The sequence below is a fragment of the Fusarium poae genome, chromosome 2, assembly GCF_019609905.1.
Source record: "Fusarium poae strain DAOMC 252244 chromosome 2, whole genome shotgun sequence".
NCBI lineage: Eukaryota > Fungi > Ascomycota > Sordariomycetes > Hypocreales > Nectriaceae > Fusarium > Fusarium poae.
Genome location: NC_058400.1, coordinates 1,848,512 through 1,868,964, shown reverse-complemented (window position 1 = coordinate 1,868,964; position 20,453 = coordinate 1,848,512). Strand labels below are relative to the sequence as shown.

Sequence of the window (20,453 nt, the reverse complement as noted above, 5' to 3'; positions counted from 1 at the left end):
TTTGAGTTGGTCTCAGTAATATCACGATAAGAAACTTTTAACCTTTTGTGCATACCTCAATGATATGAAAGAGGGAAGGTACACTGATGGGTTTCTTCTACCACGGAAGGTAGGTACTTACAGCCACACTCACAGTCACAGCCACAGCAGTTGCTTCCAACGTTCCTGCATCTTGAACGATCATTGATTGATCATGACTTCCTCGATAAGCTCCCGGGAGCAAGAACGGACTTTAAATGGCGACTTACGAAAATCATGGAGAATCAGGTCCGGAAGGTATCAAACTTGGTTCTGACTCGGAATCCTTTGTTGGATCTCCCTTCACATTCTTACGACTCCACAATTTTAGTCTATTCTAGTCTTTCGATTCTTTCCCAATCCAGTGCAACATACCAGGCACGTTGTGGTTGCGCACGGCCATAACACGGATTTTCTCTTCGAATATTCGCTATCGTTTCGCTGCTTATCGAGAGATGGGGCTCTTGGCTCGCCTAACTGTAGCCAAGAATCGTTCATCGATTTTCTTAAGCTAATAGAGTATACTAAAATGTATAACTTGTAGCAAATAAAGCCATAAGCTTAGAAATTTAATAATAATATAATAGTATTAATAGTAGTAAAAGTAATAATACTATAAGGCTTAATATAAGTTTAAACCTTATATAAAAATATAAGCTTTAAATAAATAGTAAAAAATTCTCTTTCTCTTATAATATAATAATAAAAATAAGAAAATTATTAATATTAATATTTAAAGCTAATATAATATATAAATTATTTTAATTAACTATTTATATAATAATAATTAATTATTAATAGTCTATATAAATATATTCTATTAAATAGGCTTTAACTTTATAAATAATAGCCTTAAGGCCTTAGCCTATAAAAATAATAATTAATATAATAATAAAGAAAAATTAATTATTATATTAATTAATAATAAAAATAAGCTAAAGATTTATATTAATTAATTTTTAATTAAAAAAAGCTTAAAAATATTAAAATTAATAATATATATAATAATAAGCTTAATATTATATTAATTTAATTTAATTATTAAATTTTAATTTTTTTATATTTTATTAAATTAAATTATATTAATTAAATCTTATAAAAAAAATAATTTAATATTTTATATTAAAAATTAAATTAAGAAATTAAATTATTAATATAAAAGAGATATTTTTAAAGGTAATATAATTAAGTAATTATATACTTTAAATTATAAACCTAGAGATAATTATTTATATTATAAAGATATTTAAACTATTTAATAATTTATAATAAATAATTAATTATCTATTTAATTATAATAATTAAAATAATAAAATTAATTAAAATTATTAGAATTTTAAAATATTAATTTTTTATATAATTATTTTAAGTTTAATAAGAAGTTTTAAGCTTAATTAAAGGCTTTTTTTTAAAGATTAATAAATATTATATAAATATATTATATAATAACTATCTAAGTAAATATAAATAATATACCCTATAATAAGCAGAGTCTTAATGAGTAGTTTTAACTGTAGCTAATGGAGTATACATGTGTGCTACTGTTCAGCAGATCTTTTGAGCCCTTCACTGTGTCTGATCGTCATATGATTCTTGGACACGATGTGTGCAGAATATGGGGGTTTCAGCGTTGGGGGCCACGAGACTATTGCTGCGGCACATGCAGGATTCACCTGAGGAAAAGCTTTAATCAGGGAAAGTGAGTCTGGATCAGTTGGTCCAAGGCTCTGTAATCTGCACGGGATGGCCCTGGCCTGGAATCTCACTGAGATTGATACTCGTCTGACGGTATCGAGTGGGGGTCACTGGTGTCTAGAACTCGGTCATCAGGATTATGCCAGCGAGGGCAGAATCCAGGTTTTACGTTTAGCCGGTCAGACCATGGCTACATGTCCCAGGATTGTTTCCCTGCGACAATCCTTCAAACATTCTCAATATCCTCGGCTCAGGACTGGCAGCAAATACAGTCTCGCCTACTGCGCATATACCAAGAGCCGTGCCTCTCAAACAGACGGTCTGGCCAGACTCCATTCTACCTCCTGTACAACTCACGGCAACCTTGTCGTACGTAGACAGGCCCCTTCTATTTGACTCGTCTCCATCAAACAAGCACCCGTCAACGGCAACTAGGATGGCACCGTACCGTAACAAAGCACCGAGAGAGAAAATCTAGCTACATAGAGGTCCCACCATTCATGAACCTGATTGCTCATTAGGCACCACCGCTTCATGCTGGACGATTTTCATTCCGCTCTAGCAAAACTCGGTTTTTCTTTGTGCACCCTGTGGCAGTACCATATCTAAACAGCCTCAATTTCCAACTACTACATATACCTAGGTATTACTATATGAAGAAATTGGCCGGAGATACACCATCTCTACACCGACATACGAAGAGACCGTTCCAAAAAGGGATTCGGGTTGCCATGTATCCGTATACGTACGACGTTTTCTGAAATTACAACTGTGAGACAACCTTCACTCGCTTAACTACTTCAAACTTGACTAGAAACAAACGAATCCACCGATCTTTTGTTGAGGGCTTTCATTCTCGAAAACCGGGCCGTTCGATCGGAAACTTAGACGCCAGGACCCATTGTTGACAGTCAGCCCTGTGTGATACAATCGCCTATTATCAACGCACGAAATTTGGATCATGTTCTTGGTTGGTTGGTTGAGACCTCCAGTCATTTGAGCCTCTATGCCAAAGACAATTGATACAATCAATCTCAATACCGGGTTGTACTCAAAGACAATTCCCCGATATTTGTGATTCACTTACGAGACGACTAGCAGGTACCATATTGTGAGGCCAGACTTCATGATGAACATCTATCTGAGTTCGCGATTATCATGCACAATATTTACATCTGATTTACTCGCCAATGGCGCCTCCATCTCTTTGTTCCTCAAGCTCTACCCTATCGGGTTATATCGACACATCCTGCTACAGGCGGTGTCCAACATTCAGCACACGCCATCAGACGAGCCACCGTCTGATGGTCTATCCTGCCCCTGTCTATCACGTCTGGTTCGGTATCGGCCGTGTTAGTGGACTGAGTGGCCCCTCTCTCCTTTTCCCGATTTGCAAGGATCACAAGCAACGACTGGCTCTGAGCCAGCCAGCCACATGCAATCTGATATCGGGATTTCTCGTGTCTGAAGAGGCTCTGAGGCTCCAACAACACTTTCAGCCTCCTAGGCTTTCTTGAGGCCTGATCCTTGCTTGACGCACAGGCGCGCGTCGATTCGGTAGATGACATCCGGTCGCAACGGGCGTATAAGCTCGCATTAGTCTAGCCAAGTGTGAAGTGCACGATACACAAGTTGGACAGGGCATCGATTTCTTGTTCGTCGTAGTATGTAGAATCTACTTCATTGGCTAAACCATACGATTGGATAAACAAAATCATGGAGTATCATTATTTGCGCAGATGTTTACGCGTCTTGCATGTACTTAGTATACGATCAACGACAGATCGTAGATTCGGAGTCCTCTCTCGTCATACTGGCATAGGTTTGACATCTCTAGTACATGCTCGTGGTAGATTCAGCCTCTTTGCCCATCCATTCCTTTCTTATCTCAAAGCATGCCGCAATTGGATGTATGTAATCGTTACGTGCGCTAGCTGTTATCCACTGATATCTCTAGGAACAGAAAAAACCAAACGCTTAAAATCAGGGTCCTGCAGCTATAGTGGACCTCAAACACGGCAGCTTGTTGCTCACCGAAGAGCCTCCGGTCGCCATGTGGGCTCAACGGAGACGTTTGGTCGATAGGACCGACTTGATCTTTTTCCTGGGTGTCCAAAAACGGATTCCCGAGACCTATATGACTCTTCCACTATCCCAGCCGCGCCTGAGCAAATTTGTTAGCTGCCTTGGAGACACAATTTGTTGACGACCAGGGCTGAAAACTTGTCAAGTAGCCAAGACTTGAAGTGGGTTTCCTATTTCTGTTCCTAATACGGATATGTACGATTTCAACGTCAAACTTAATACGTAACCTGAAAGCGACCAATGATTGAAACGATAACGGACACCCCCTGCCTCCAAAAACAATTGCTCTTATACGAGCTTGTTGCTGTCAAATATGAAAATGTCGCCGTGAACTCCAATTCGTCATCGCCTCCATCTCAATCAAATTTCATGAGAGTGTTTATCGCTCGTTACGGACCCGCTCGTCATGACGCTGCTTCCGGGGCTTCTGCTCCCTTGGTCTGTGCCGCAAGCTCCGATCCAGGTCGCAACCACGTTCTCATATGTCCTATTTTCAGAATTTCACATGTCAGCGCATGTCAGGAACAAGCGATCGTTGGTCACCGATAGTGCAGCCGGCCTGGCAGATCGATAAGAATAGTGTCTTGGTAGTTACTCACCGGACTTGCAGCTTGTGATGATAGCATCTTCTGTAAAGTCCAACCAACACACTGGGTGCGTGTCGATTGATTTGTTCTGTTTTATCTCACAGTTAGCTTGCAAGATCCCCGAGCCAAATCCCATCACATGTTGACTAGTCCTATCAATACTTACGAGAACGGGGGGAAGCATTGGAATTCTGGCTCGTGGCTCAACAGGGTGTGCGATGGCCATCTCTTCATCTTCGGTATCAAGGTTGGAATTAGATCGTAGGCGCGAGTTAGTTGTGGTGGCCGTCTCAGCCCGCTGCAACGCCGTATAACGTGACGAAATCGATCCGCGGTGTCTCACAGATTGCTACATGAGGTGTATTGTCAGCTTACAGCTTCTCTCGAGGCATTGCACTTATCGTAAAGTGGCAGTGTAATAACACGCTTCCCTTCACGATTGTTGGGGATAGTGGCACATACCGCTTTGGGTCGGTGAAGCATGCCAACACTAAAGTCCCACAGACACAGGCGCCCATCTTCTCCTACACTGCCAAACCGGTAGTTTCGTTCGTCACATCTCCAAGGGTCAAAGGCAACGGCTGACACCCAAGACTGGTGTCCCTGGCATCTGGCTACTAGCGCTGATTCAGATAGTGACCAGATAGATATCAAGTCATCTTGACCACCAGTCAGCACGTATTGGCCATCTGGAGACCAGCAAACGCATGTGAGCCCGCCATAATAGGAGTAGAAAACGTCAAGGAGCCTGTGAACCAGTCAGATAAGCTTTTCAAGCTACGTGTATAAGACATCAGGATTCGTACTCCTCCTTCAGATAATCAATGATCCTTAGCGTACCATCCTCTGAGACAACCGCCAGGTGTCGGTTATCTGGTGAGAACGAGAAAGCATTGATTCTATGGTTGGATAATTTCCAAGCGGCAACTGGGTTGACCTTTTGGTTTTTGGAGTGGACGGACTTGTTGATACGGATGGTGTTGTGATGAGTTCCAGTGTTGCTGGCGTCTAGTGACTCGCCACTGGCCCCATTCGCCATCCCGTTCACTGCCTCCTCTTCTGGATTGAACTGGGCATCTTCTTTCTCCTTGTCATAAACCACGAGCGACCCATCCATGTGAGCAGCCAAGAAGAGGTTTTCAGAACCAGGGATCCATCGGATTGCTGCCACTGGCGTGCCGTTGATAGCCCCCTATCATTGGTGTTAGCAGTTTATAAGTTATATCTCGGAATACTGAATGCTTTCTCACGTTCTTGTTTAGTCGAGTATAGCGTTGTGAGATTGGCTCCCACCAAATGACTTCGCCGGTAGAGAAGCCCATGATGACATCCAGGTGCGAAACGCTCTTGGTGTGGACATTTACGTCATGGCATAAACAGTGCGCTTTTGTGAAAAGAATTTTGGTAAGATAGTCTTGCTGCTCAGGATATCAGTGGGTGTTTGAGACTAACTGGATCGCATTTGAACGCACTTTAGAAGAAGATGACATATCAAGCCATTGAAAGGCACGGTTAATATTGGCAAATGCAAAAATACCATCGTTTGGTCGCTCTGTAAGCTTCTTGGACAGGCTCTCGTTAACAATGACGCGTGAAATAAAAGAGGAATTGCTCTTCGTCATGTTGTTCTTGGGCTTCCTCTTCTTATTTACATCCTTTGTAGGTGCCTGGGTAAGTAAAGCGTTGCCTTCGCCAAAAGCAGGTGCCGATCCTATGGTTATAGAAGCAGAGGCAGCGGCAGCATCACTAGTTGAGCCAGTTCGACCATCCTCGCTAGCCACGCCTCCCTCGGCAGAGTAGCGCCCCTCGCTTGGGTGCTCCTGAATACTCGACGGAGCACCACTCAAAGCAAGGGTAGTGGATGAGAGGCCTTTGTAGAAGAAGTTTGGGGCCGGTCGACTTTCGAGAGCGATGAGGGAAACTGAGGTACCAGCGCTGGCAGGCTGGGGAAGGGTCGATAGAGGGTTCGGGTTCGGGACGGTAGCTTCGGAAGGATGAGGGGGAGGCGTCGCAAGATGTAAGTCTTCTTTCAGTGTATATGTTCCTGTTGTTCTCTGTCAATGTCTGTCCAGATGACCCGGCGCCAAGCAGAAATGTTACCCTCTCCGACTAAAAACTGCCACTCGGGGCCAGTTGGGTTTGACAAAGTATTGTTTGTCTCTATCATAGGTACAGGGTGTATTCCGGCGCCATAAGGCCCCATGGTGGGATACCGCGGCGGTGGAGGTAGAACACTGGAATCCCATGGCGTCAGTTTGTGTCAGGCGCAAAGTGGTCGCAAGAGCATGCGTGCGCAGTCGGGATATTGTACGTACAACATGATGAGAGTATATGCACTGTTCCTATTTCAAATGGGGTCTATTGCCAATTAAGTTCGGGTGGAGCCGGTAATGGTTGAATGAAGATATCGCGATATTTAGTTGTTCGGCGAAGAGGTCGGATACCCAGAGGTAGAGGGGGCTGAACGGTTGAGAGGCACAGCAGATCCGAGTCGAAATTGGAAGGTGCTGTACGTCACGAAGGTGGGAAGAGAAGCTCCTGGGATAAATACTTCTAACGAGATACCAGACTGGTGGTGAATTGACTTGTCAGGCTCAACCTTGTAGTATGAGGCTGGGAGGAAACAGCCGAGGACTGTTGGACCTGGATGGGACTATGCGCGCAGGAAGGCGCAGACGATAGTGTGGGGTAAGAACCGGGGAAAGCGCTGTCACACCCTACCAACCCACTCTATGCAACCTTGCATCAACTTATATATAATTTTTAGTAACCTTTCGCTTTTACCTTAGTAGGTAGGCCTTCTTCATTATATATCTGCACAAATTGTTCAATAAAAAAGAAAAAAAGAAAAGAGATCATATAGTTTCGCACAAATGTGAATTGTAAAGCAGCTGCCTGAACTCTATGATATGATAAAAACGCTTCTTGAACTATACAGATAGCACCAATTTCTCTTCTGATCCTGGAGTAACTAACAAGTCTACAAACCCTAGATCTATATTTGGACATTGATGTGGGTGTTCCTCGAAGCTTAATGATCGAAATATGCAGCCTCGTCACGAAAAATAGGGCTATTAGAGCAACATTATTCTCACATACGAAAGCACTGCCAGGCCTGCTATGCAACCACTTATTCTTCCTTTAACACAAAGACAAGACCTCATCAATCCATTGAGCACAAAAAGACCAAGCATCTATGTCAGTCAATTTGCCCAAGGTTTGATAATACACCATCTATAACCCGTTACTCCAAGAACTTCACGATGAACATCGTTCGACAGTGTTCAAAAGAGTTCCGATCCTGGGCAAAACCGCCGCTAGATGGGACGGTTCGCGTCCCTGCTCTTCCGCCTACATCTGAACAAAGACAGGCCGAGTATGAAGAAATAAATGCTGAAATCGAAAAGGCGGAGAAGGCAATAGAAGATCTTCTTAAGCAAACGCCAAGTCTTAGGCAACCCAAAACAATCAACGACGCATACATACGAGCAATATACCTAATCACGAGTAAGGTATCCTACCCTTCAAAGTATTGCACAGCTGACTCTTAAGAAGAGCGGGTAGATCGGAGGCTAGAGCAGCTAGAGCAGAAATCAACCCAGCAGAAGTGGTGGTGGACTTAGTATGACGTTCTCATGGCCGCAGCAACCTTCAGATCACTAAATGAAGCCATCGTGTTGGTGCGAATGACTATAGGTGAAACATTAATTATTGTACTCTACTCTACTCTGTAATAAATCCGAGTCCAAGCCTCTCAACTAACTATAATTTCTAGTAAAATATACAGGCTAAATATAAAATCAAGTCATGTAATAATTCGAATAAGCGCCCGACTTCAAATTACAGATCCATCCATCCATAGATATTCCATACCAGAAAGATGACTGTGGAGTGTTTTATTCCCTGTAGATTCAGGCTCGTGCGGTGAGTTGAGGTGAAGCGACAGTGGTTCCACACATGACAACACACCAAACTCTCAGATAGAAGGCGGGCAGGGACGCATCTTTAATTGATCGTCCCCGAAACCGCCCAATCCTTGCTCGCCGCATTACTTCTTTTCTGCCATCAACCATAACCATCCTAGCTTTGTGCCTGTCCTGAGTTAGCTGCGTCTACTGTGTTCTTGGCCTCCTTGTCTTGCATTGCATTACACTGCTTTGCTGTTCTGTGCTCTATCTACCTATTAACTGGAACATGGTCTGATAGATCTGCACCTGACAATCAATCCTCTTCCGCCATCTTCCCTCTATCAAGTTCTTCTTCTCTTTAATATCTTTAAACAATCGCCATTGTTCCTCAACACTTTTCCCTCCACCACTACCCCAACGCCGCTGCCACTGCTACTGCCACTACGATTCATTCCCCACGATCGACGACCGAACCCACGATATCAGCAGACCATAGTCCCCTCTTGTGGTATGGAACCTTAATGACGACATACTCGGACCAAAAACTCCAATAATATCTCCATCATGGCCACTGGTACGAACGCCCTATAATCATCATCGTATACCTCGACCCTTGCCAAATCACTACTACAATAACCCTAAACAAATGACTAACCTTCCTTGTGCAGTTAGAATCTGTGTCTGCGGCGACGAGAGTACTGGTAAATCTAGCCTCATCGCCTCTCTTGTCAAAGATCAATTTGTCAACAACAAGATCCAGCCTGTCCTTCCTCAAATTACCATTCCACCGAGCATTGGTACGCCTGAAAATGTCTCGACCACCATCGTCGATACCTCAGCTCGCCCACAAGACCGGACGACGTTACGAAAAGAGATTCGAAAGTGCAATGTCATCCTTCTTGTCTACGCCGACCACTATAGCTATGAAAGGGTGGCACTGTTTTGGATGCCATATTTCCGATCGTTAGGTGTCAACGTTCCCGTCGTGTTATGCGCCAACAAATCCGATCTGGTCGGTCAGGGTACTACACCACAGGTAGTTGAAGAGGAACTATTACCTGTCATGGCCGAGTTTCGCGAGGTCGACTCCTGTATCCGTACCAGCGCCCGCGACCACCGAAACGTGAACGAAGTATTCTTCCTTTGCCAAAAGGCCGTCACACACCCAATCGCTCCTCTATTCGATTACAAGGAGGGTCATCTCAAGCCCTTGTGCATCAACGCTTTAAAGCGTATCTTCTACCTCTGCGACAAAGACCAAGACGGCTATCTCAACGAGCAAGAAATGCGTGACTTCCAAGCCCGTTGTTTCGATAAACCGCTGACGACTGACGATCTGGACAACATCAAGCTCAGCATCTCAAAATCATTGCCCGCTTCTGATATGGAGAAGGGAATTGATCTGCCAGGATTTCTGCAGCTGAACAAGCTTTATGCTGAGAAGGGACGCCATGAGACTATCTGGATTATTCTTCGAAAGTTTCACTATACCGACAGTCTGAGCCTTGAAGACAAGTTCATTCGGCCAAAGTTTGAGGTCCCGGAATACTCGTCTGCTGAACTGAGTCCCGCTGGTTATAGGTTCTTTGTAGACCTGTTCCTGACCTTTGACAAGGACAACGATGGCGGTTTGAATGATGAGGAGCTGGAGGCTCTATTTGCCCCGGCTCCGGGACCGCCTAGTTCCTGGACCGATTCGTCGTTCCCATCCTCGACCGTGAGAAATGAGGCTGGCCACGTTACTCTGCAGGGCTGGCTTGCTCAGTGGAGCATGACAACTTTCATTGAACCCAAGACTACAATCGAATATCTTGCCTATCTAGGCTTTGAGCCTTCGAATCCCAAGGACTCTATCACCGCTGCACTCAAGATCACAAAGCCTCGCAAGCGAAGAAGTCGTCTTGGCCGAGTCGAGCGAAACGTAGTGCTATGCTACGTTCTTGGTGCATCAGGCGCAGGAAAATCTGCTCTCCTGGACTCGTTTCTCAACCGACCCTTTTATGGTCTATATCATCCGACTATCAAACCCCGCCGGGCAGTAAACAGTGTCGAGTTGCCTGGTGGAAAGCAAGTGTATCTTATCCTGGAGGAGCTTGGTGAGCTTGAACCTGCAATTCTCGAGAACCGGGCCAAGTTGGACGCCTGCGATCTCATTTGCTACGCATACGACTCGTCGGACCCTGACTCGTTCTCTCATATCGTTGATTTGCGAAAGAAGTATCCGTATCTCGATGAGCTTCCTTCTATCTACACCGCACTCAAGGCCGACAAGGACAAAACCAACCAACGCTGTGAACTCCAGCCTGACCAGTACACCTCTTCGCTTAACATGAGCCTCCCACTGCATGTCAGTGTCACTTGGGGCAGTATCAGTGAGCTTTTTGTGGCCTATGCAGATGCTGCTACGAACCCCAGCACTGCGTTCCCTAAGAGCAGCGAAGAAGGGCCCGATAGAACGAGCCTGTACATCGCACTTGGAGCCACAGCTTGTGCGGGTGTTGCTGCATTGACAATCTGGCGGCGCGCAACCAACGCTTTCTAATTGCCTCAGCAAAGCTTGGATACAGTCGAATGGATTTGGGTCATAGTTCGATGAAGGTTACATATAATTGCATAAGAAGGAGTTCCATTACCCATTTACAAAGAAAATGATACCCAATTCCAATGATAAGCTTAGTCTCAAATAAATATAATAACATCATCTTTTCTTCTTTTACTAAGCTCTTAATGCAATAGCGACCCCTATATATATGTTACACATCATGCTCCCCAACGCCAAATCCATAATCCTGTTTCCTATACCAGTACAAGAGATTAGACCTTGTAGAAACAAAAGCCGACGTAAAAGCTAGCAGCTTCCATTTCCTCGTCAGACACGAGCAGGGGGCCACCGCCACGCTCACGTACACCCATACGCTCGCTCAGAGGGCCCAACTCTCGGTCATCCTTCTCAGCCTCCCAGATCTCGGGGAACGTGCGGTGGAACTGAAGTTCGAGATTGAATTCTTCAGCAAGAGCACGGAAAGCCTCCCACGGTACGACATACTCAGGCACTTCTTCCACAGCCTCGTCGAGGAAGAAGTTGTATTTCCAACCGTATGCAGGTCGGAATACACCATCATCTGGTGTCTTGTCAGGGAAGCGAACTCGATAGATGGAGTTGCCCCATTCAGCAGTTGGCTCCTCCTCACCCTCTTCCAGTTCGCCATCCTCAGGCTCTGTCTGTTGCGGGGTTGTTGAGCCGTCGCCGTTCTTCTCTGTTTCTTGCTTGGCTGCGCGCTTAGCAGCAGCCTCCTCATTGAATTTGCGGACTCGCTCTCCCAGAACATCAGAGTTTGGGATGCAGCCAATGAATCGCCCTCCTTTCTTGAGTGCTCCAGCAACGTTGCGGAGCATGTTGCGCGCGTTCCTCTCGGACTCAAAAGCGTAGTGCATAGAAAACATCATGCTGACAACGTCGAAGCCTCGGCGGTTCAGTGAAACATCGAAGCCGACTTGTTGAATGATGTCAAGATCTTCAATAGTGTCGCCAAAACAATCCTTGACGTGGAAACGAGCATCAAACAGGCGAGGTGGCGGTCGTCGGTGACCGCCTCGTCCTCCACGTCCTCCACGACTGCCTAGAGTTCTGTAGCGATCGCGAGCTTGTTCGATACTCACGTCAGCCGGGTCCAGACCAACGTAGAGCTGAATGGGTTGAGGAGCCTGTTGCCATTTATTCAGGTCGCCGCCCTTTCCACATCCCATATCGAGCACAAGAAGGTCCTTTCCGCTAGAGCGTCCAGCCTCGCGCGAGCCAGGGGTATGATCTTCATCAGGTGAATATCGTTGAATGATGCAGCTCTTGATCCAATTGTTGAAAACGCGCAGCCCCTTGATCTTGCTGTCCCTCGTTCTCCAGTCGCGACCGCGCTCCGGTACATTGTTGTAGTGTTGTCGCACGAGATCGCTGTTGTTTCGAATCCTCTCCTGTTCAGCGTCGGCAGCTTCGTCCGCTGCAGCCTCTCGTTCTCTTTCAAGCTGGCGCTGTCGGATGGCTTCTCGTTCGGATTCCGAGATACGCGCGCGCGCACCAGGACGCTTCAACTTCCGGGGCTGTTCGGAAGGAGAGAGGGCGCGTCGCTTTGCTGGTTGAAGCGAATTGGCATTGTATGGCTGGGGAAGATCGTCTTGCGGTTCGTCATTGGCACGGCGTTTACGACCGCTGCGCTCATCGTCTTGGGCGCGATCCGAATCTCTAACCATTTTGGAGGTTTGTTCCGACGAGAGTTTTGTCAATGTCAAACTCTCGGTATTGCAATTCCGAAGGTAAAGTTGAAGTTTGGATTAGAGCGTGAGATGATGAAGTCCTCGAGAACTTACTTCCATATCTAGATAATCTCAAGTGTATCTGCAGACGCTTGGGCCATGCATCTACCCTGCACTGATTCGGCTTGGCGATTGTCGAATAAGATGGGTGAGTTTCAATGCCTATGCGGTCTTGGCAAGTATTTGATAGGAAATTCACTGGTTTTCTTTCATATTCAACATGTCACTCTTCTTTTTCTAACTGGTGCCAACAGGGTGTGTTTTGTTGTAGTAAAGCATGCCAGTACAAGGTACTAAGTACTAACTTTGAATCACCAACAGGAACCCTGGACATTGAAGGGAGGTTGCATCAAACAATTAAGTTACAAATTGACATCATAATATTGTGTAACTTGACTAGGTAATTCTAGTAAGGCTATGGAACTGTCAAATCCAATTGGTATGAATATTTCATGATATTCAGCGAGTGATTTGCTATACAGCTTTTAAACTCGGTACGTACCAGTCAAGCTACTAACATCAATCAGTGCGTGTCCCGCTGGAGCCTTGCAACAACCGCCCGGGCCACTCACTCCACAGTCGCCTTGCCATTGGATCCAATTGCCTGCCATTGCCCATGCCATACAACACCAAGCTCTACCGACCTATCTCTGAGCTTCTCTCGTCATCCATCTCCAAACACAACAACATCACCAACAATCAGCAGTAAATACCGTCACACCCAACGAGCCACAAAGCTTTCCCCGATATCGCATTCTGCGCATTAAAACCAGACACATACTCGACGACCACCCACCACCGTCATCATGGGTTCCGACCCCCAGTACGCCAAATGGCCATTGCTGCCTCTTTCGCAGCATGTCTTTACCCTCACAAACGGCTACGCCACTAAGAATGCGCAACAAGCCGCTGTCAAGGCTCTCCAAGATGCCATCACTCAGGACAAGATGGCTCCCCTTTACCGATATCTCGCTCACCCTCTCGATGGCGTTCTCAACACCGTTGGCGAGGGCGGCGCTACTGCCCCAGGCCGACCTCTTAGCAGGAAGTCGAGCCTCGTTGGAATGATCGCCACCAAGTCTGCTGCTGCCAACATCAGTCTCCCTTGGGATGAGGGTCTTTACAATCAGCTGACAGAGGACAATGACCGTGAGCTACAAGAGATCCAGAAAGAGGAGGATGACGCTGTGGAGCAAGCTGGTGATACTGAGGTCATGGCCGCCCAGGGCAAGCGAGCAGAGTTCTGGGCCCGAGTGGGAGATAAGGCATGTCTATTTTCGCCCAGATGTTTACGGCCTAGTAGCAATTCGAGCTCTCCATGCTAATACCCTTACAGGATAAGGCTATCGCCGCCTACGAGAGCCTCTTCGAAAAGACGGGTATCCTCGGTACCAAGATCGACCTCGTTCTTGCTATAATACGTATGGGCTTATTTTATGGTGACAAGCCTCTCGTGAAGAAGCATGTTGAGCGCGCCAGGGGACTTGTCGATACAGGCGGTGACTGGGACCGTCGCAACCGCCTCAAGGCCTACGAGGGCCTGCACCTGCTCACCGTTCGATCCTACAACCTCGCTGCGCCGCTGCTCCTCGACTCTCTTTCCACCTTCACCAGTTACGAGCTCTGCACTTACTCCAACCTCGTTGTGTATTCCGTTCTCGCTGGTTCAGTCTCCCTCAAGCGAGTCGATTTCAAGTCAAAGGTTGTTGATGCACCAGAGATCAAGGCTATTCTTGGCGATGGTGAAGACAAACTGCTAGCTCTTAGCGGTGCTATCAGTGCCGGCCCAGGCGCTGATGACACTACCGGCGTGAAGGCACCCAAGACGGCCACCGCTGCTGTCAACCTGACCACGCTGGGCTCAAGCACCGATCAGCCCGAAGCTGAGATGGCTATTGACTTCAGCCCCTTGGCCTTGCTCGTCAGCAGCCTGTACAAGGGCGACTACAAGGCCTTCTTTACGTCTCTGGCCAATGTTGAGGAGGCGTTCCTGAACCAGGATCGCTACCTTCACGAGCACAAGAACTGGTTCATCCGAGAGATGCGACTTCGCGCTTACCAGCAGCTCCTGCAAAGTTACCGTGTTGTCGGCCTTGAGAGCATGGCCAACGACTTTGGTGTCACTGTTGACTTCCTCGACCGGTATGTTATCCGTCCCACTATCACATGCACAAACACAAGCTAATTCTACCGATCTAGTGATCTCGCCCGCTTCATTGCTGCTGGCCGCATTCCTTGCACCATCGACCGCGTGACAGGCAAGGGTGTTATCGAGACCAACCGCCCCGATGACAAGAACAAGCAGTACCAAGACGTTGTGCGACAGGGCGATCAGCTCATTACAAAGCTACAAAAGTACGGCCAGGCTGTGCGGCTGAGGGGTAGCGAGAGAGCATAGAGATGCGAGACGGATGAGGAAGCTGGTATTTGGTAATGTCATGCCAAGAAAGACAACGCAGTGGGGGAGGAAAATGGGTTAGAAGAAGACGAATCCCATGCCTTTACCTATTTGCTTGACTGTATGATATAAATTAGACAGGCCATTGCGGTAATAGACTTGGCTGGGTCCTGGTGAGGCACCAAAAAGTGGTCTGATGTTTTACCCCCATCCACACCGAGGTGACAACTGTGGAGTTAGTTGCATGTGTGTTGGATGATGTTATAGAAACGAGAATCGGATTACCCCAGCTATTGCTCTTTTGTACCTGCGCATGCAGACAAGGGTGACAGACATCGAAAGATCAGCAACATGACAGCATGGTGTGTCTATACCCCAGGATTGAGTTCTGATACGCTCACACTTTCCGAATTGGTACCAGTTTTACATATCATAAAAATGCTAGATTGGTGAACTTCTGTCTACCCAATACTGACTAGTACGCTGAACAATGCAATGTAATTTCTCGTCGAACGAGGCCTGATTTTCTTTCTTTCTCATCCGCACACCGTGGGTCTCATGTCGCAGCGCAGTGCTGAATCTTCGGCTCCGCACCATCGAAACCCCTCTGGGGACCCCGCCACGGGATCGGGCCCGCGATAGATGCAGTGGGGCCTATTTGTGAGATCACAACTCCTTTCGATCGTTGTTTCTGCTTCATCGGTACTTGTCGAGGAACTCCTTGTGGAACTTGACGATGCTGCCAACCCACTCGGTACCGGGAGCGAGGAAGGTTGTTCGGAAGTGGAGGGTGTTCTCCTTCTGACCGAAACCGGAACCAGGGACGACACAGATACCGGTGGCCTCGAGGAGACGCATGCAGTAGAACTCATCGGGGGTTCGGCCCTCTGCCTTGGCAGCCTCGGCGGCCTTCTCGGGAAGGTTGATGGTAGGGAAAAGGTACATGGAACCTTGAGGCTCGGCGCACTCGACTCCCTCCATCTGGGAGAAAGCCTTGTGCAAGGCGGTAGCACGCTCTTGAAGACCAGAGAAGATACCGTCGTACTCCTTCTTGTAAAGCTCGTATGAAGGCTGACCCTGCTTGGGAGGGTTGACCATCAACTCGACGAGGCACTGGCCGATGACGGGAGCGCAGAGCATGATGGAGATGAACTTGTAGATGTTGGCCTCGACATCGGCATCAAAGTTGACAAGCTCGAAGTAACCACCACGGTGACCACACTCACCAACCATACCCTTGGAGACACTGTGCAGAGAGGCGAGCTCAAGACCGTCAAACTTGCCAGGGTTCTCCTTCTGGAGCTTGCAGAGGACCTGCTTGAAGCTGTGGAACTTGCCGACAAAGACGTTTGTCTGGTAAACCTCATCAGCCATAACGACTAGGTTCTCCTGGTTGGCAAACTCGAGGACGGCGCGGATGTCCTCCTCAGGGAGGGAAGCACCAGTGGGGTTACCGGGGTTGATGATGACGATGCATCGAACATCAACGCCGTCGGCCTTGGCCTTCTCGTAAGAAGCGCGGATAGTATCGACATCAGTACCCCAGTTCCTTGACTCGTCGAGCAGGTAGGGAACAGCGGTTGCGTCAAGGAGAGACAGAGTGGCGGTGTAAAGAGGGTACTGAGGAATAGGGATAAGGATACCGGTCTTAGGAGAGGCGCAGATAACGTTAAGGAGAGTGTTGACACCGGAAGAGGCACCAGCGGACAGGTAAATGTGTTCGGGGTCAGCAGGGAAGCCATCGCGACCTGGGGGTTGTTAGTAAAACAGTATGTACATCAAGGACGGCATTACTAACGCTCAATAAACTGCGCAATGCTATCACGGATAGCAGGGACACCAGTGCTGGCGCTGTAGGCACCGACGGATCCAATCTTGCTCAGGAGAAACTTGGCGCGCTCAATGACATCGGTCTTGTAGCCAAAGTGCTTGGTAAGGGCCTCCTCGTTCTCGAGCAGGATAGGGTTCTCGAGAAGACTGGCGACCTGTCGGAAGAAGGTGATGGGCTTCTGGTCGAGCTGCTGAGGGTTGCCAATGTTGGCAGAAATAACCTCTTTGAAAGGAAGGTCGCCGGTATCGCCCTTCGCGATCTTGGCCCGGTACTCCTCGGACTTGACAGCAAGTTCGCCACGGACGGCATACTTGGCGGCGACGACGCGCTGGTTGATATTCTCGGTAGTCAATCTCATTTTGGCAAAATATGTCGAAAAAGATGAGGTCTGTAGGTGTAGGTTGTAGTTATAATTGTTGTAGTGGGGGTGACGAGCAGTAGAACTTTTTGGCGGGGTACAAGTCGAGGCGAGTAAGGGTCGTGGGGTAGATGCGGTAGTAATAGATTTACTCCAAGTACGGGGACCAACTATATATGTTTAAAAAAAGGCAAATGTTAGCAAGAACTGGTCGTACTGTATTACTGTACATTTTGTGACAGTATCCAAATTAAGAAAAGAACGTCAATGCTTTTAGGCCTGAGCTGAAGCCTGTGTCAAGGGGAAAGAGGGATGAGACAAGGATGGTGAACCCGGTGTGTGTAAGAGAATGAGAAAGAGAGAGGCATACACTGGAGAAGGCTACTACGCCAAGATAAACAACACTTGTGTATAAGTATAAGTGTAAGTGTCAGAAGGGTATCTTGAACTGAAGAGGAAAGAAAAAAAGTCGAGGGCAGAGCCGGATACAAATATTAGAGCCAGAAAGATAGAGTAAGAGAAAAAACTAATGGGAATCCCCATATAGGCAAGGCAGATAGAAAGCAACCATCCATTGACTAAACTCATGCGGGCACATGTACCAAGGTAAAAAGAAGAGGAAATCAAAGGCTAGAGAAGGCCGAAACCCTTCGTTACCCACTCAGACAAGCACATCGACATCGCAAACACGTCCACGTCTGGGGGGCGGATGGAGACCCGGGGTGGATGCATGGGTCATGGTCATGGTCATAGCCTCAGTAGTGTATGTATCCCTACTACTCCAGTGCTCTTGTACTGACAAAAGCCTCAACATGTAGGTACGTAGTGTAATGGAGTAGATAGGTAGGTCAGAAAAGTGACGGGGGTTCCCCAAAATCAGCGCATGATGCCCTGTAAATTGCCTGACATTCAACGGGCGAGAATCCGGGGGGCGCAGAAAAATGTCCATGACGAAAAGACTGGACAAATTGTATTTGCCTCAGCTCAGTTCAGCCCAGTCAACTGACGGATGACGCTTTGGGGGGGAACGTGGAGAGGGATAGAGAGTGCGTGGGTAGTCTATGCAGCCAGGGTGTGTTGGTTTGGTCCATGCCTCCAAATGGAAAATGGGGGGCAGATTTGGGGATTCCAAGGGCCGGAGCCGGGACCCCGGAAGTCACAGACTCGGAGTCTCAGGCTCAGACTCAGACTCAGACTCAGACTCAGCAGCAGATATTGATTCCGCATAATGATAGAAAGCTGATAGCTCATATGACTGCAACCACATCAAATTCATGATGTAGTGAATGGCATCGTCTTCGGTCACTTTGTCCGAAAGAAACCCTTCGGGGCACCCCGAGAACATGACTGATACTGGAAGCCTCCGAGATCATCCCGGAGTTTAGCTCGGGGCTACAGCACCGGTCTTCGGCTCTTGCTCGAGTATAAAACACAAGAAGGCAGCTGAGAATGAATTTCGAAAAAGAAAAAAGGAACATGGGCTACAGCGCTTGCATTTACATAAGAAAGAAAAAAGGTTATACGAGATCCAATAAAACGTCTCGCTTTGCGCCAGATTTGTTAATTGGTATCAGATAAACTTTCTGTCTTTGCCTCGAAGAGCATCTTGCTCAGCGGGGGACATGTTTCAACGGGACCGGACCGGCCCTGCAGATGTACAGATTGAAAGTAAAGCACCTGGTTGGTTGAGGGAATAAAAAAAATATATATGCACACAGAAAAGTCTTCCATCATCCACAATGGAAGCTCTCTTGTGACGAAACGTACCTGAGATAGCGGGGCTTTGTCCACTGATAACAGACTCATTTGTCTCGGCACTGAGAGTCACTCGCGACAAGTTTAGAAGCGGCTGGCATCGCAGCGTTTGTCCGAGGCGGACTGATGCCCCGGGAGTTCGACGTGATAACATAATCGATCTTGTCCTGTCTTGTCTTGTTTCACGGTTGGAGCTAGCTGTGGAGGCGTAGAGATCTGAGAGGCGGAACGCAGAGATGAGTTAGTCGCTGAAACCGGCAGTTGAAAGAGTATAAGTGAGCACTGCCAGAAATTCACTCCGAAGAACAAATATCCACAAAATTTGAAGAAAGGGAAAGTTGAAAGCTTACCTCGAGAAGCAAAAGTTATTGTGCTGTATGACCAGACAAACCAAGAGACAACTAAGATGGGAAAGTTGACGGCTAATATTGGATCTCCAAGGCTTCGCTTCGCTTATGCCTGCGGCGGCCAAGTCAGGCAATTGGTGACTGAGGAGAACTCGAAGATTTGCGCAAATGACACCCGACACAACAAGTGATGCCGTACGGCGATTAACAGCTTAAGAAACACAGTTGTGCTGAGCGCGGAGTCAAGGCAAATTATTGCCCAGCCTAATGAGGGGGAAATGGTGTTTGTTGGGGTGTAGAAGCTGAGATTAGATATGTCAGCTGTGGCGGGTAAATCAACATACAACTACTGATGGCGTCGTACAATCTACGAATAACTCCTGGAAAATATGAAGGGTGAATACATTCGTTTAGCTCTTTATACCGCTTTGCAAAGGAAAAGACAATACGCGACCGATATCGTGCCTGGTAACACACCGTACTAGGGTTCAGCAGTAAAGTGCACCGGTCTCGGATCTATACATGTTTAGGTATCCTTGCTCAAATTGTGTTGGATCTCTGCATCATGTACCGATAACTGCTAATAACATGCAGATAAGGTAGTAAATATGCAGCTTCCAATTGGTCGATCAAAGCGTCAATCAATCCCTCTCGGTGAGAATTCCAGCGAGCTTTCTCACCGAGATCTGGACAGGGGTCACCCTATAGCGGCGTCATGTTTTCCCGGGTTCCGACCAACGTCGTTGGATCCGTAAATTTCCTATGTACGTTCACAGCGTCTGAGGTATAGGAAGATCTAGCCATCAGATCATCGTCAATCATCATGGCAAAGAAGGGTACGCATAATTTCCAGATGCTTCAATGGCGCATCTGTTCACCAGAAAAAACTCTTACTGACTCATTTCTATAGCCAAGGCTCGTTTGGTGCATGCGCGCCTCGTTTCCATGGCCATGACTGGCTTCTTCTACACCTTCAAGCGTCCTAGAACCGCACCCATGATGAGCATGTTGAAATATGATCCCATCGGTACGACCATACGAACACATGATACACCGAAAAGCTAGCTAATGCAATCAATTATAGTGCGCAAGAAGGTCTTGTTCCTCGAGACCAAAAAGAGGAAGTGAACGCCGCCCGCCCAATTTCGTTCGACGATACCTTA

The 20,453-nt window shown here is 47.2% G+C and overlaps 7 protein-coding genes across 7 annotated transcripts; 4 read left to right on the top strand and 3 right to left on the bottom strand.

Annotated features, from left to right (window-relative positions):
- Positions 1-4,202: 4,202 nt before the first annotated feature.
- On the bottom strand, positions 4,203-6,705 carry FPOAC1_004550 (uncharacterized protein; the record flags this gene model as incomplete). Its single annotated transcript, XM_044849095.1, has 9 exons — positions 4,203-4,285; positions 4,398-4,473; positions 4,552-4,683; positions 4,848-5,133; positions 5,192-5,577; positions 5,636-5,803; positions 5,858-6,429; positions 6,486-6,619; positions 6,701-6,705. 9 exons carry the CDS (start codon positions 6,703-6,705, stop codon positions 4,203-4,205), a joined length of 1,842 nt encoding a protein of 613 aa, XP_044707805.1.
- A 943-nt stretch (positions 6,706-7,648) lies between these two features.
- On the top strand, positions 7,649-8,008 carry FPOAC1_004549 (uncharacterized protein; the record flags this gene model as incomplete). The annotated part of the gene is made up of 2 exons (XM_044849094.1): positions 7,649-7,892; positions 7,941-8,008. The coding sequence occupies 2 exons, from the start codon at positions 7,649-7,651 to the stop codon at positions 8,006-8,008; spliced, it is 312 nt and encodes a 103-aa protein (XP_044707804.1).
- Positions 8,009-8,857: 849 nt separating this feature from the next.
- On the top strand, positions 8,858-10,835 carry GEM1 (ERMES complex Ca(2+)-binding regulatory GTPase gem1; the record flags this gene model as incomplete). The annotated part of the gene is made up of 2 exons (XM_044849093.1): positions 8,858-8,867; positions 8,962-10,835. The coding sequence occupies 2 exons, from the start codon at positions 8,858-8,860 to the stop codon at positions 10,833-10,835; spliced, it is 1,884 nt and encodes a 627-aa protein (XP_044707803.1).
- Positions 10,836-11,107: 272 nt separating this feature from the next.
- On the bottom strand, positions 11,108-12,538 carry ABD1 (mRNA cap guanine-N7 methyltransferase; the record flags this gene model as incomplete). The annotated part of the gene is made up of 1 exon (XM_044849092.1): positions 11,108-12,538. The coding sequence occupies one exon, from the start codon at positions 12,536-12,538 to the stop codon at positions 11,108-11,110; it is 1,431 nt and encodes a 476-aa protein (XP_044707802.1).
- An 869-nt stretch (positions 12,539-13,407) lies between these two features.
- Positions 13,408-14,999, top strand: FPOAC1_004546 (uncharacterized protein; the record flags this gene model as incomplete). The annotated part of the gene is made up of 3 exons (XM_044849091.1): positions 13,408-13,854; positions 13,938-14,743; positions 14,801-14,999. The coding sequence occupies 3 exons, from the start codon at positions 13,408-13,410 to the stop codon at positions 14,997-14,999; spliced, it is 1,452 nt and encodes a 483-aa protein (XP_044707801.1).
- Positions 15,000-15,695: 696 nt separating this feature from the next.
- FPOAC1_004545 (uncharacterized protein) lies at positions 15,696-17,188 on the bottom strand (the record flags this gene model as incomplete). The annotated part of the gene is made up of 2 exons (XM_044849090.1): positions 15,696-16,747; positions 16,798-17,188. The coding sequence occupies 2 exons, from the start codon at positions 17,186-17,188 to the stop codon at positions 15,696-15,698; spliced, it is 1,443 nt and encodes a 480-aa protein (XP_044707800.1).
- Positions 17,189-20,113: 2,925 nt separating this feature from the next.
- On the top strand, positions 20,114-20,418 carry FPOAC1_004544 (uncharacterized protein; the record flags this gene model as incomplete). Its single annotated transcript, XM_044849089.1, has 3 exons — positions 20,114-20,126; positions 20,201-20,317; positions 20,375-20,418. The coding sequence occupies 3 exons, from the start codon at positions 20,114-20,116 to the stop codon at positions 20,416-20,418; spliced, it is 174 nt and encodes a 57-aa protein (XP_044707799.1).
- Positions 20,419-20,453: the final 35 nt, after the last annotated feature.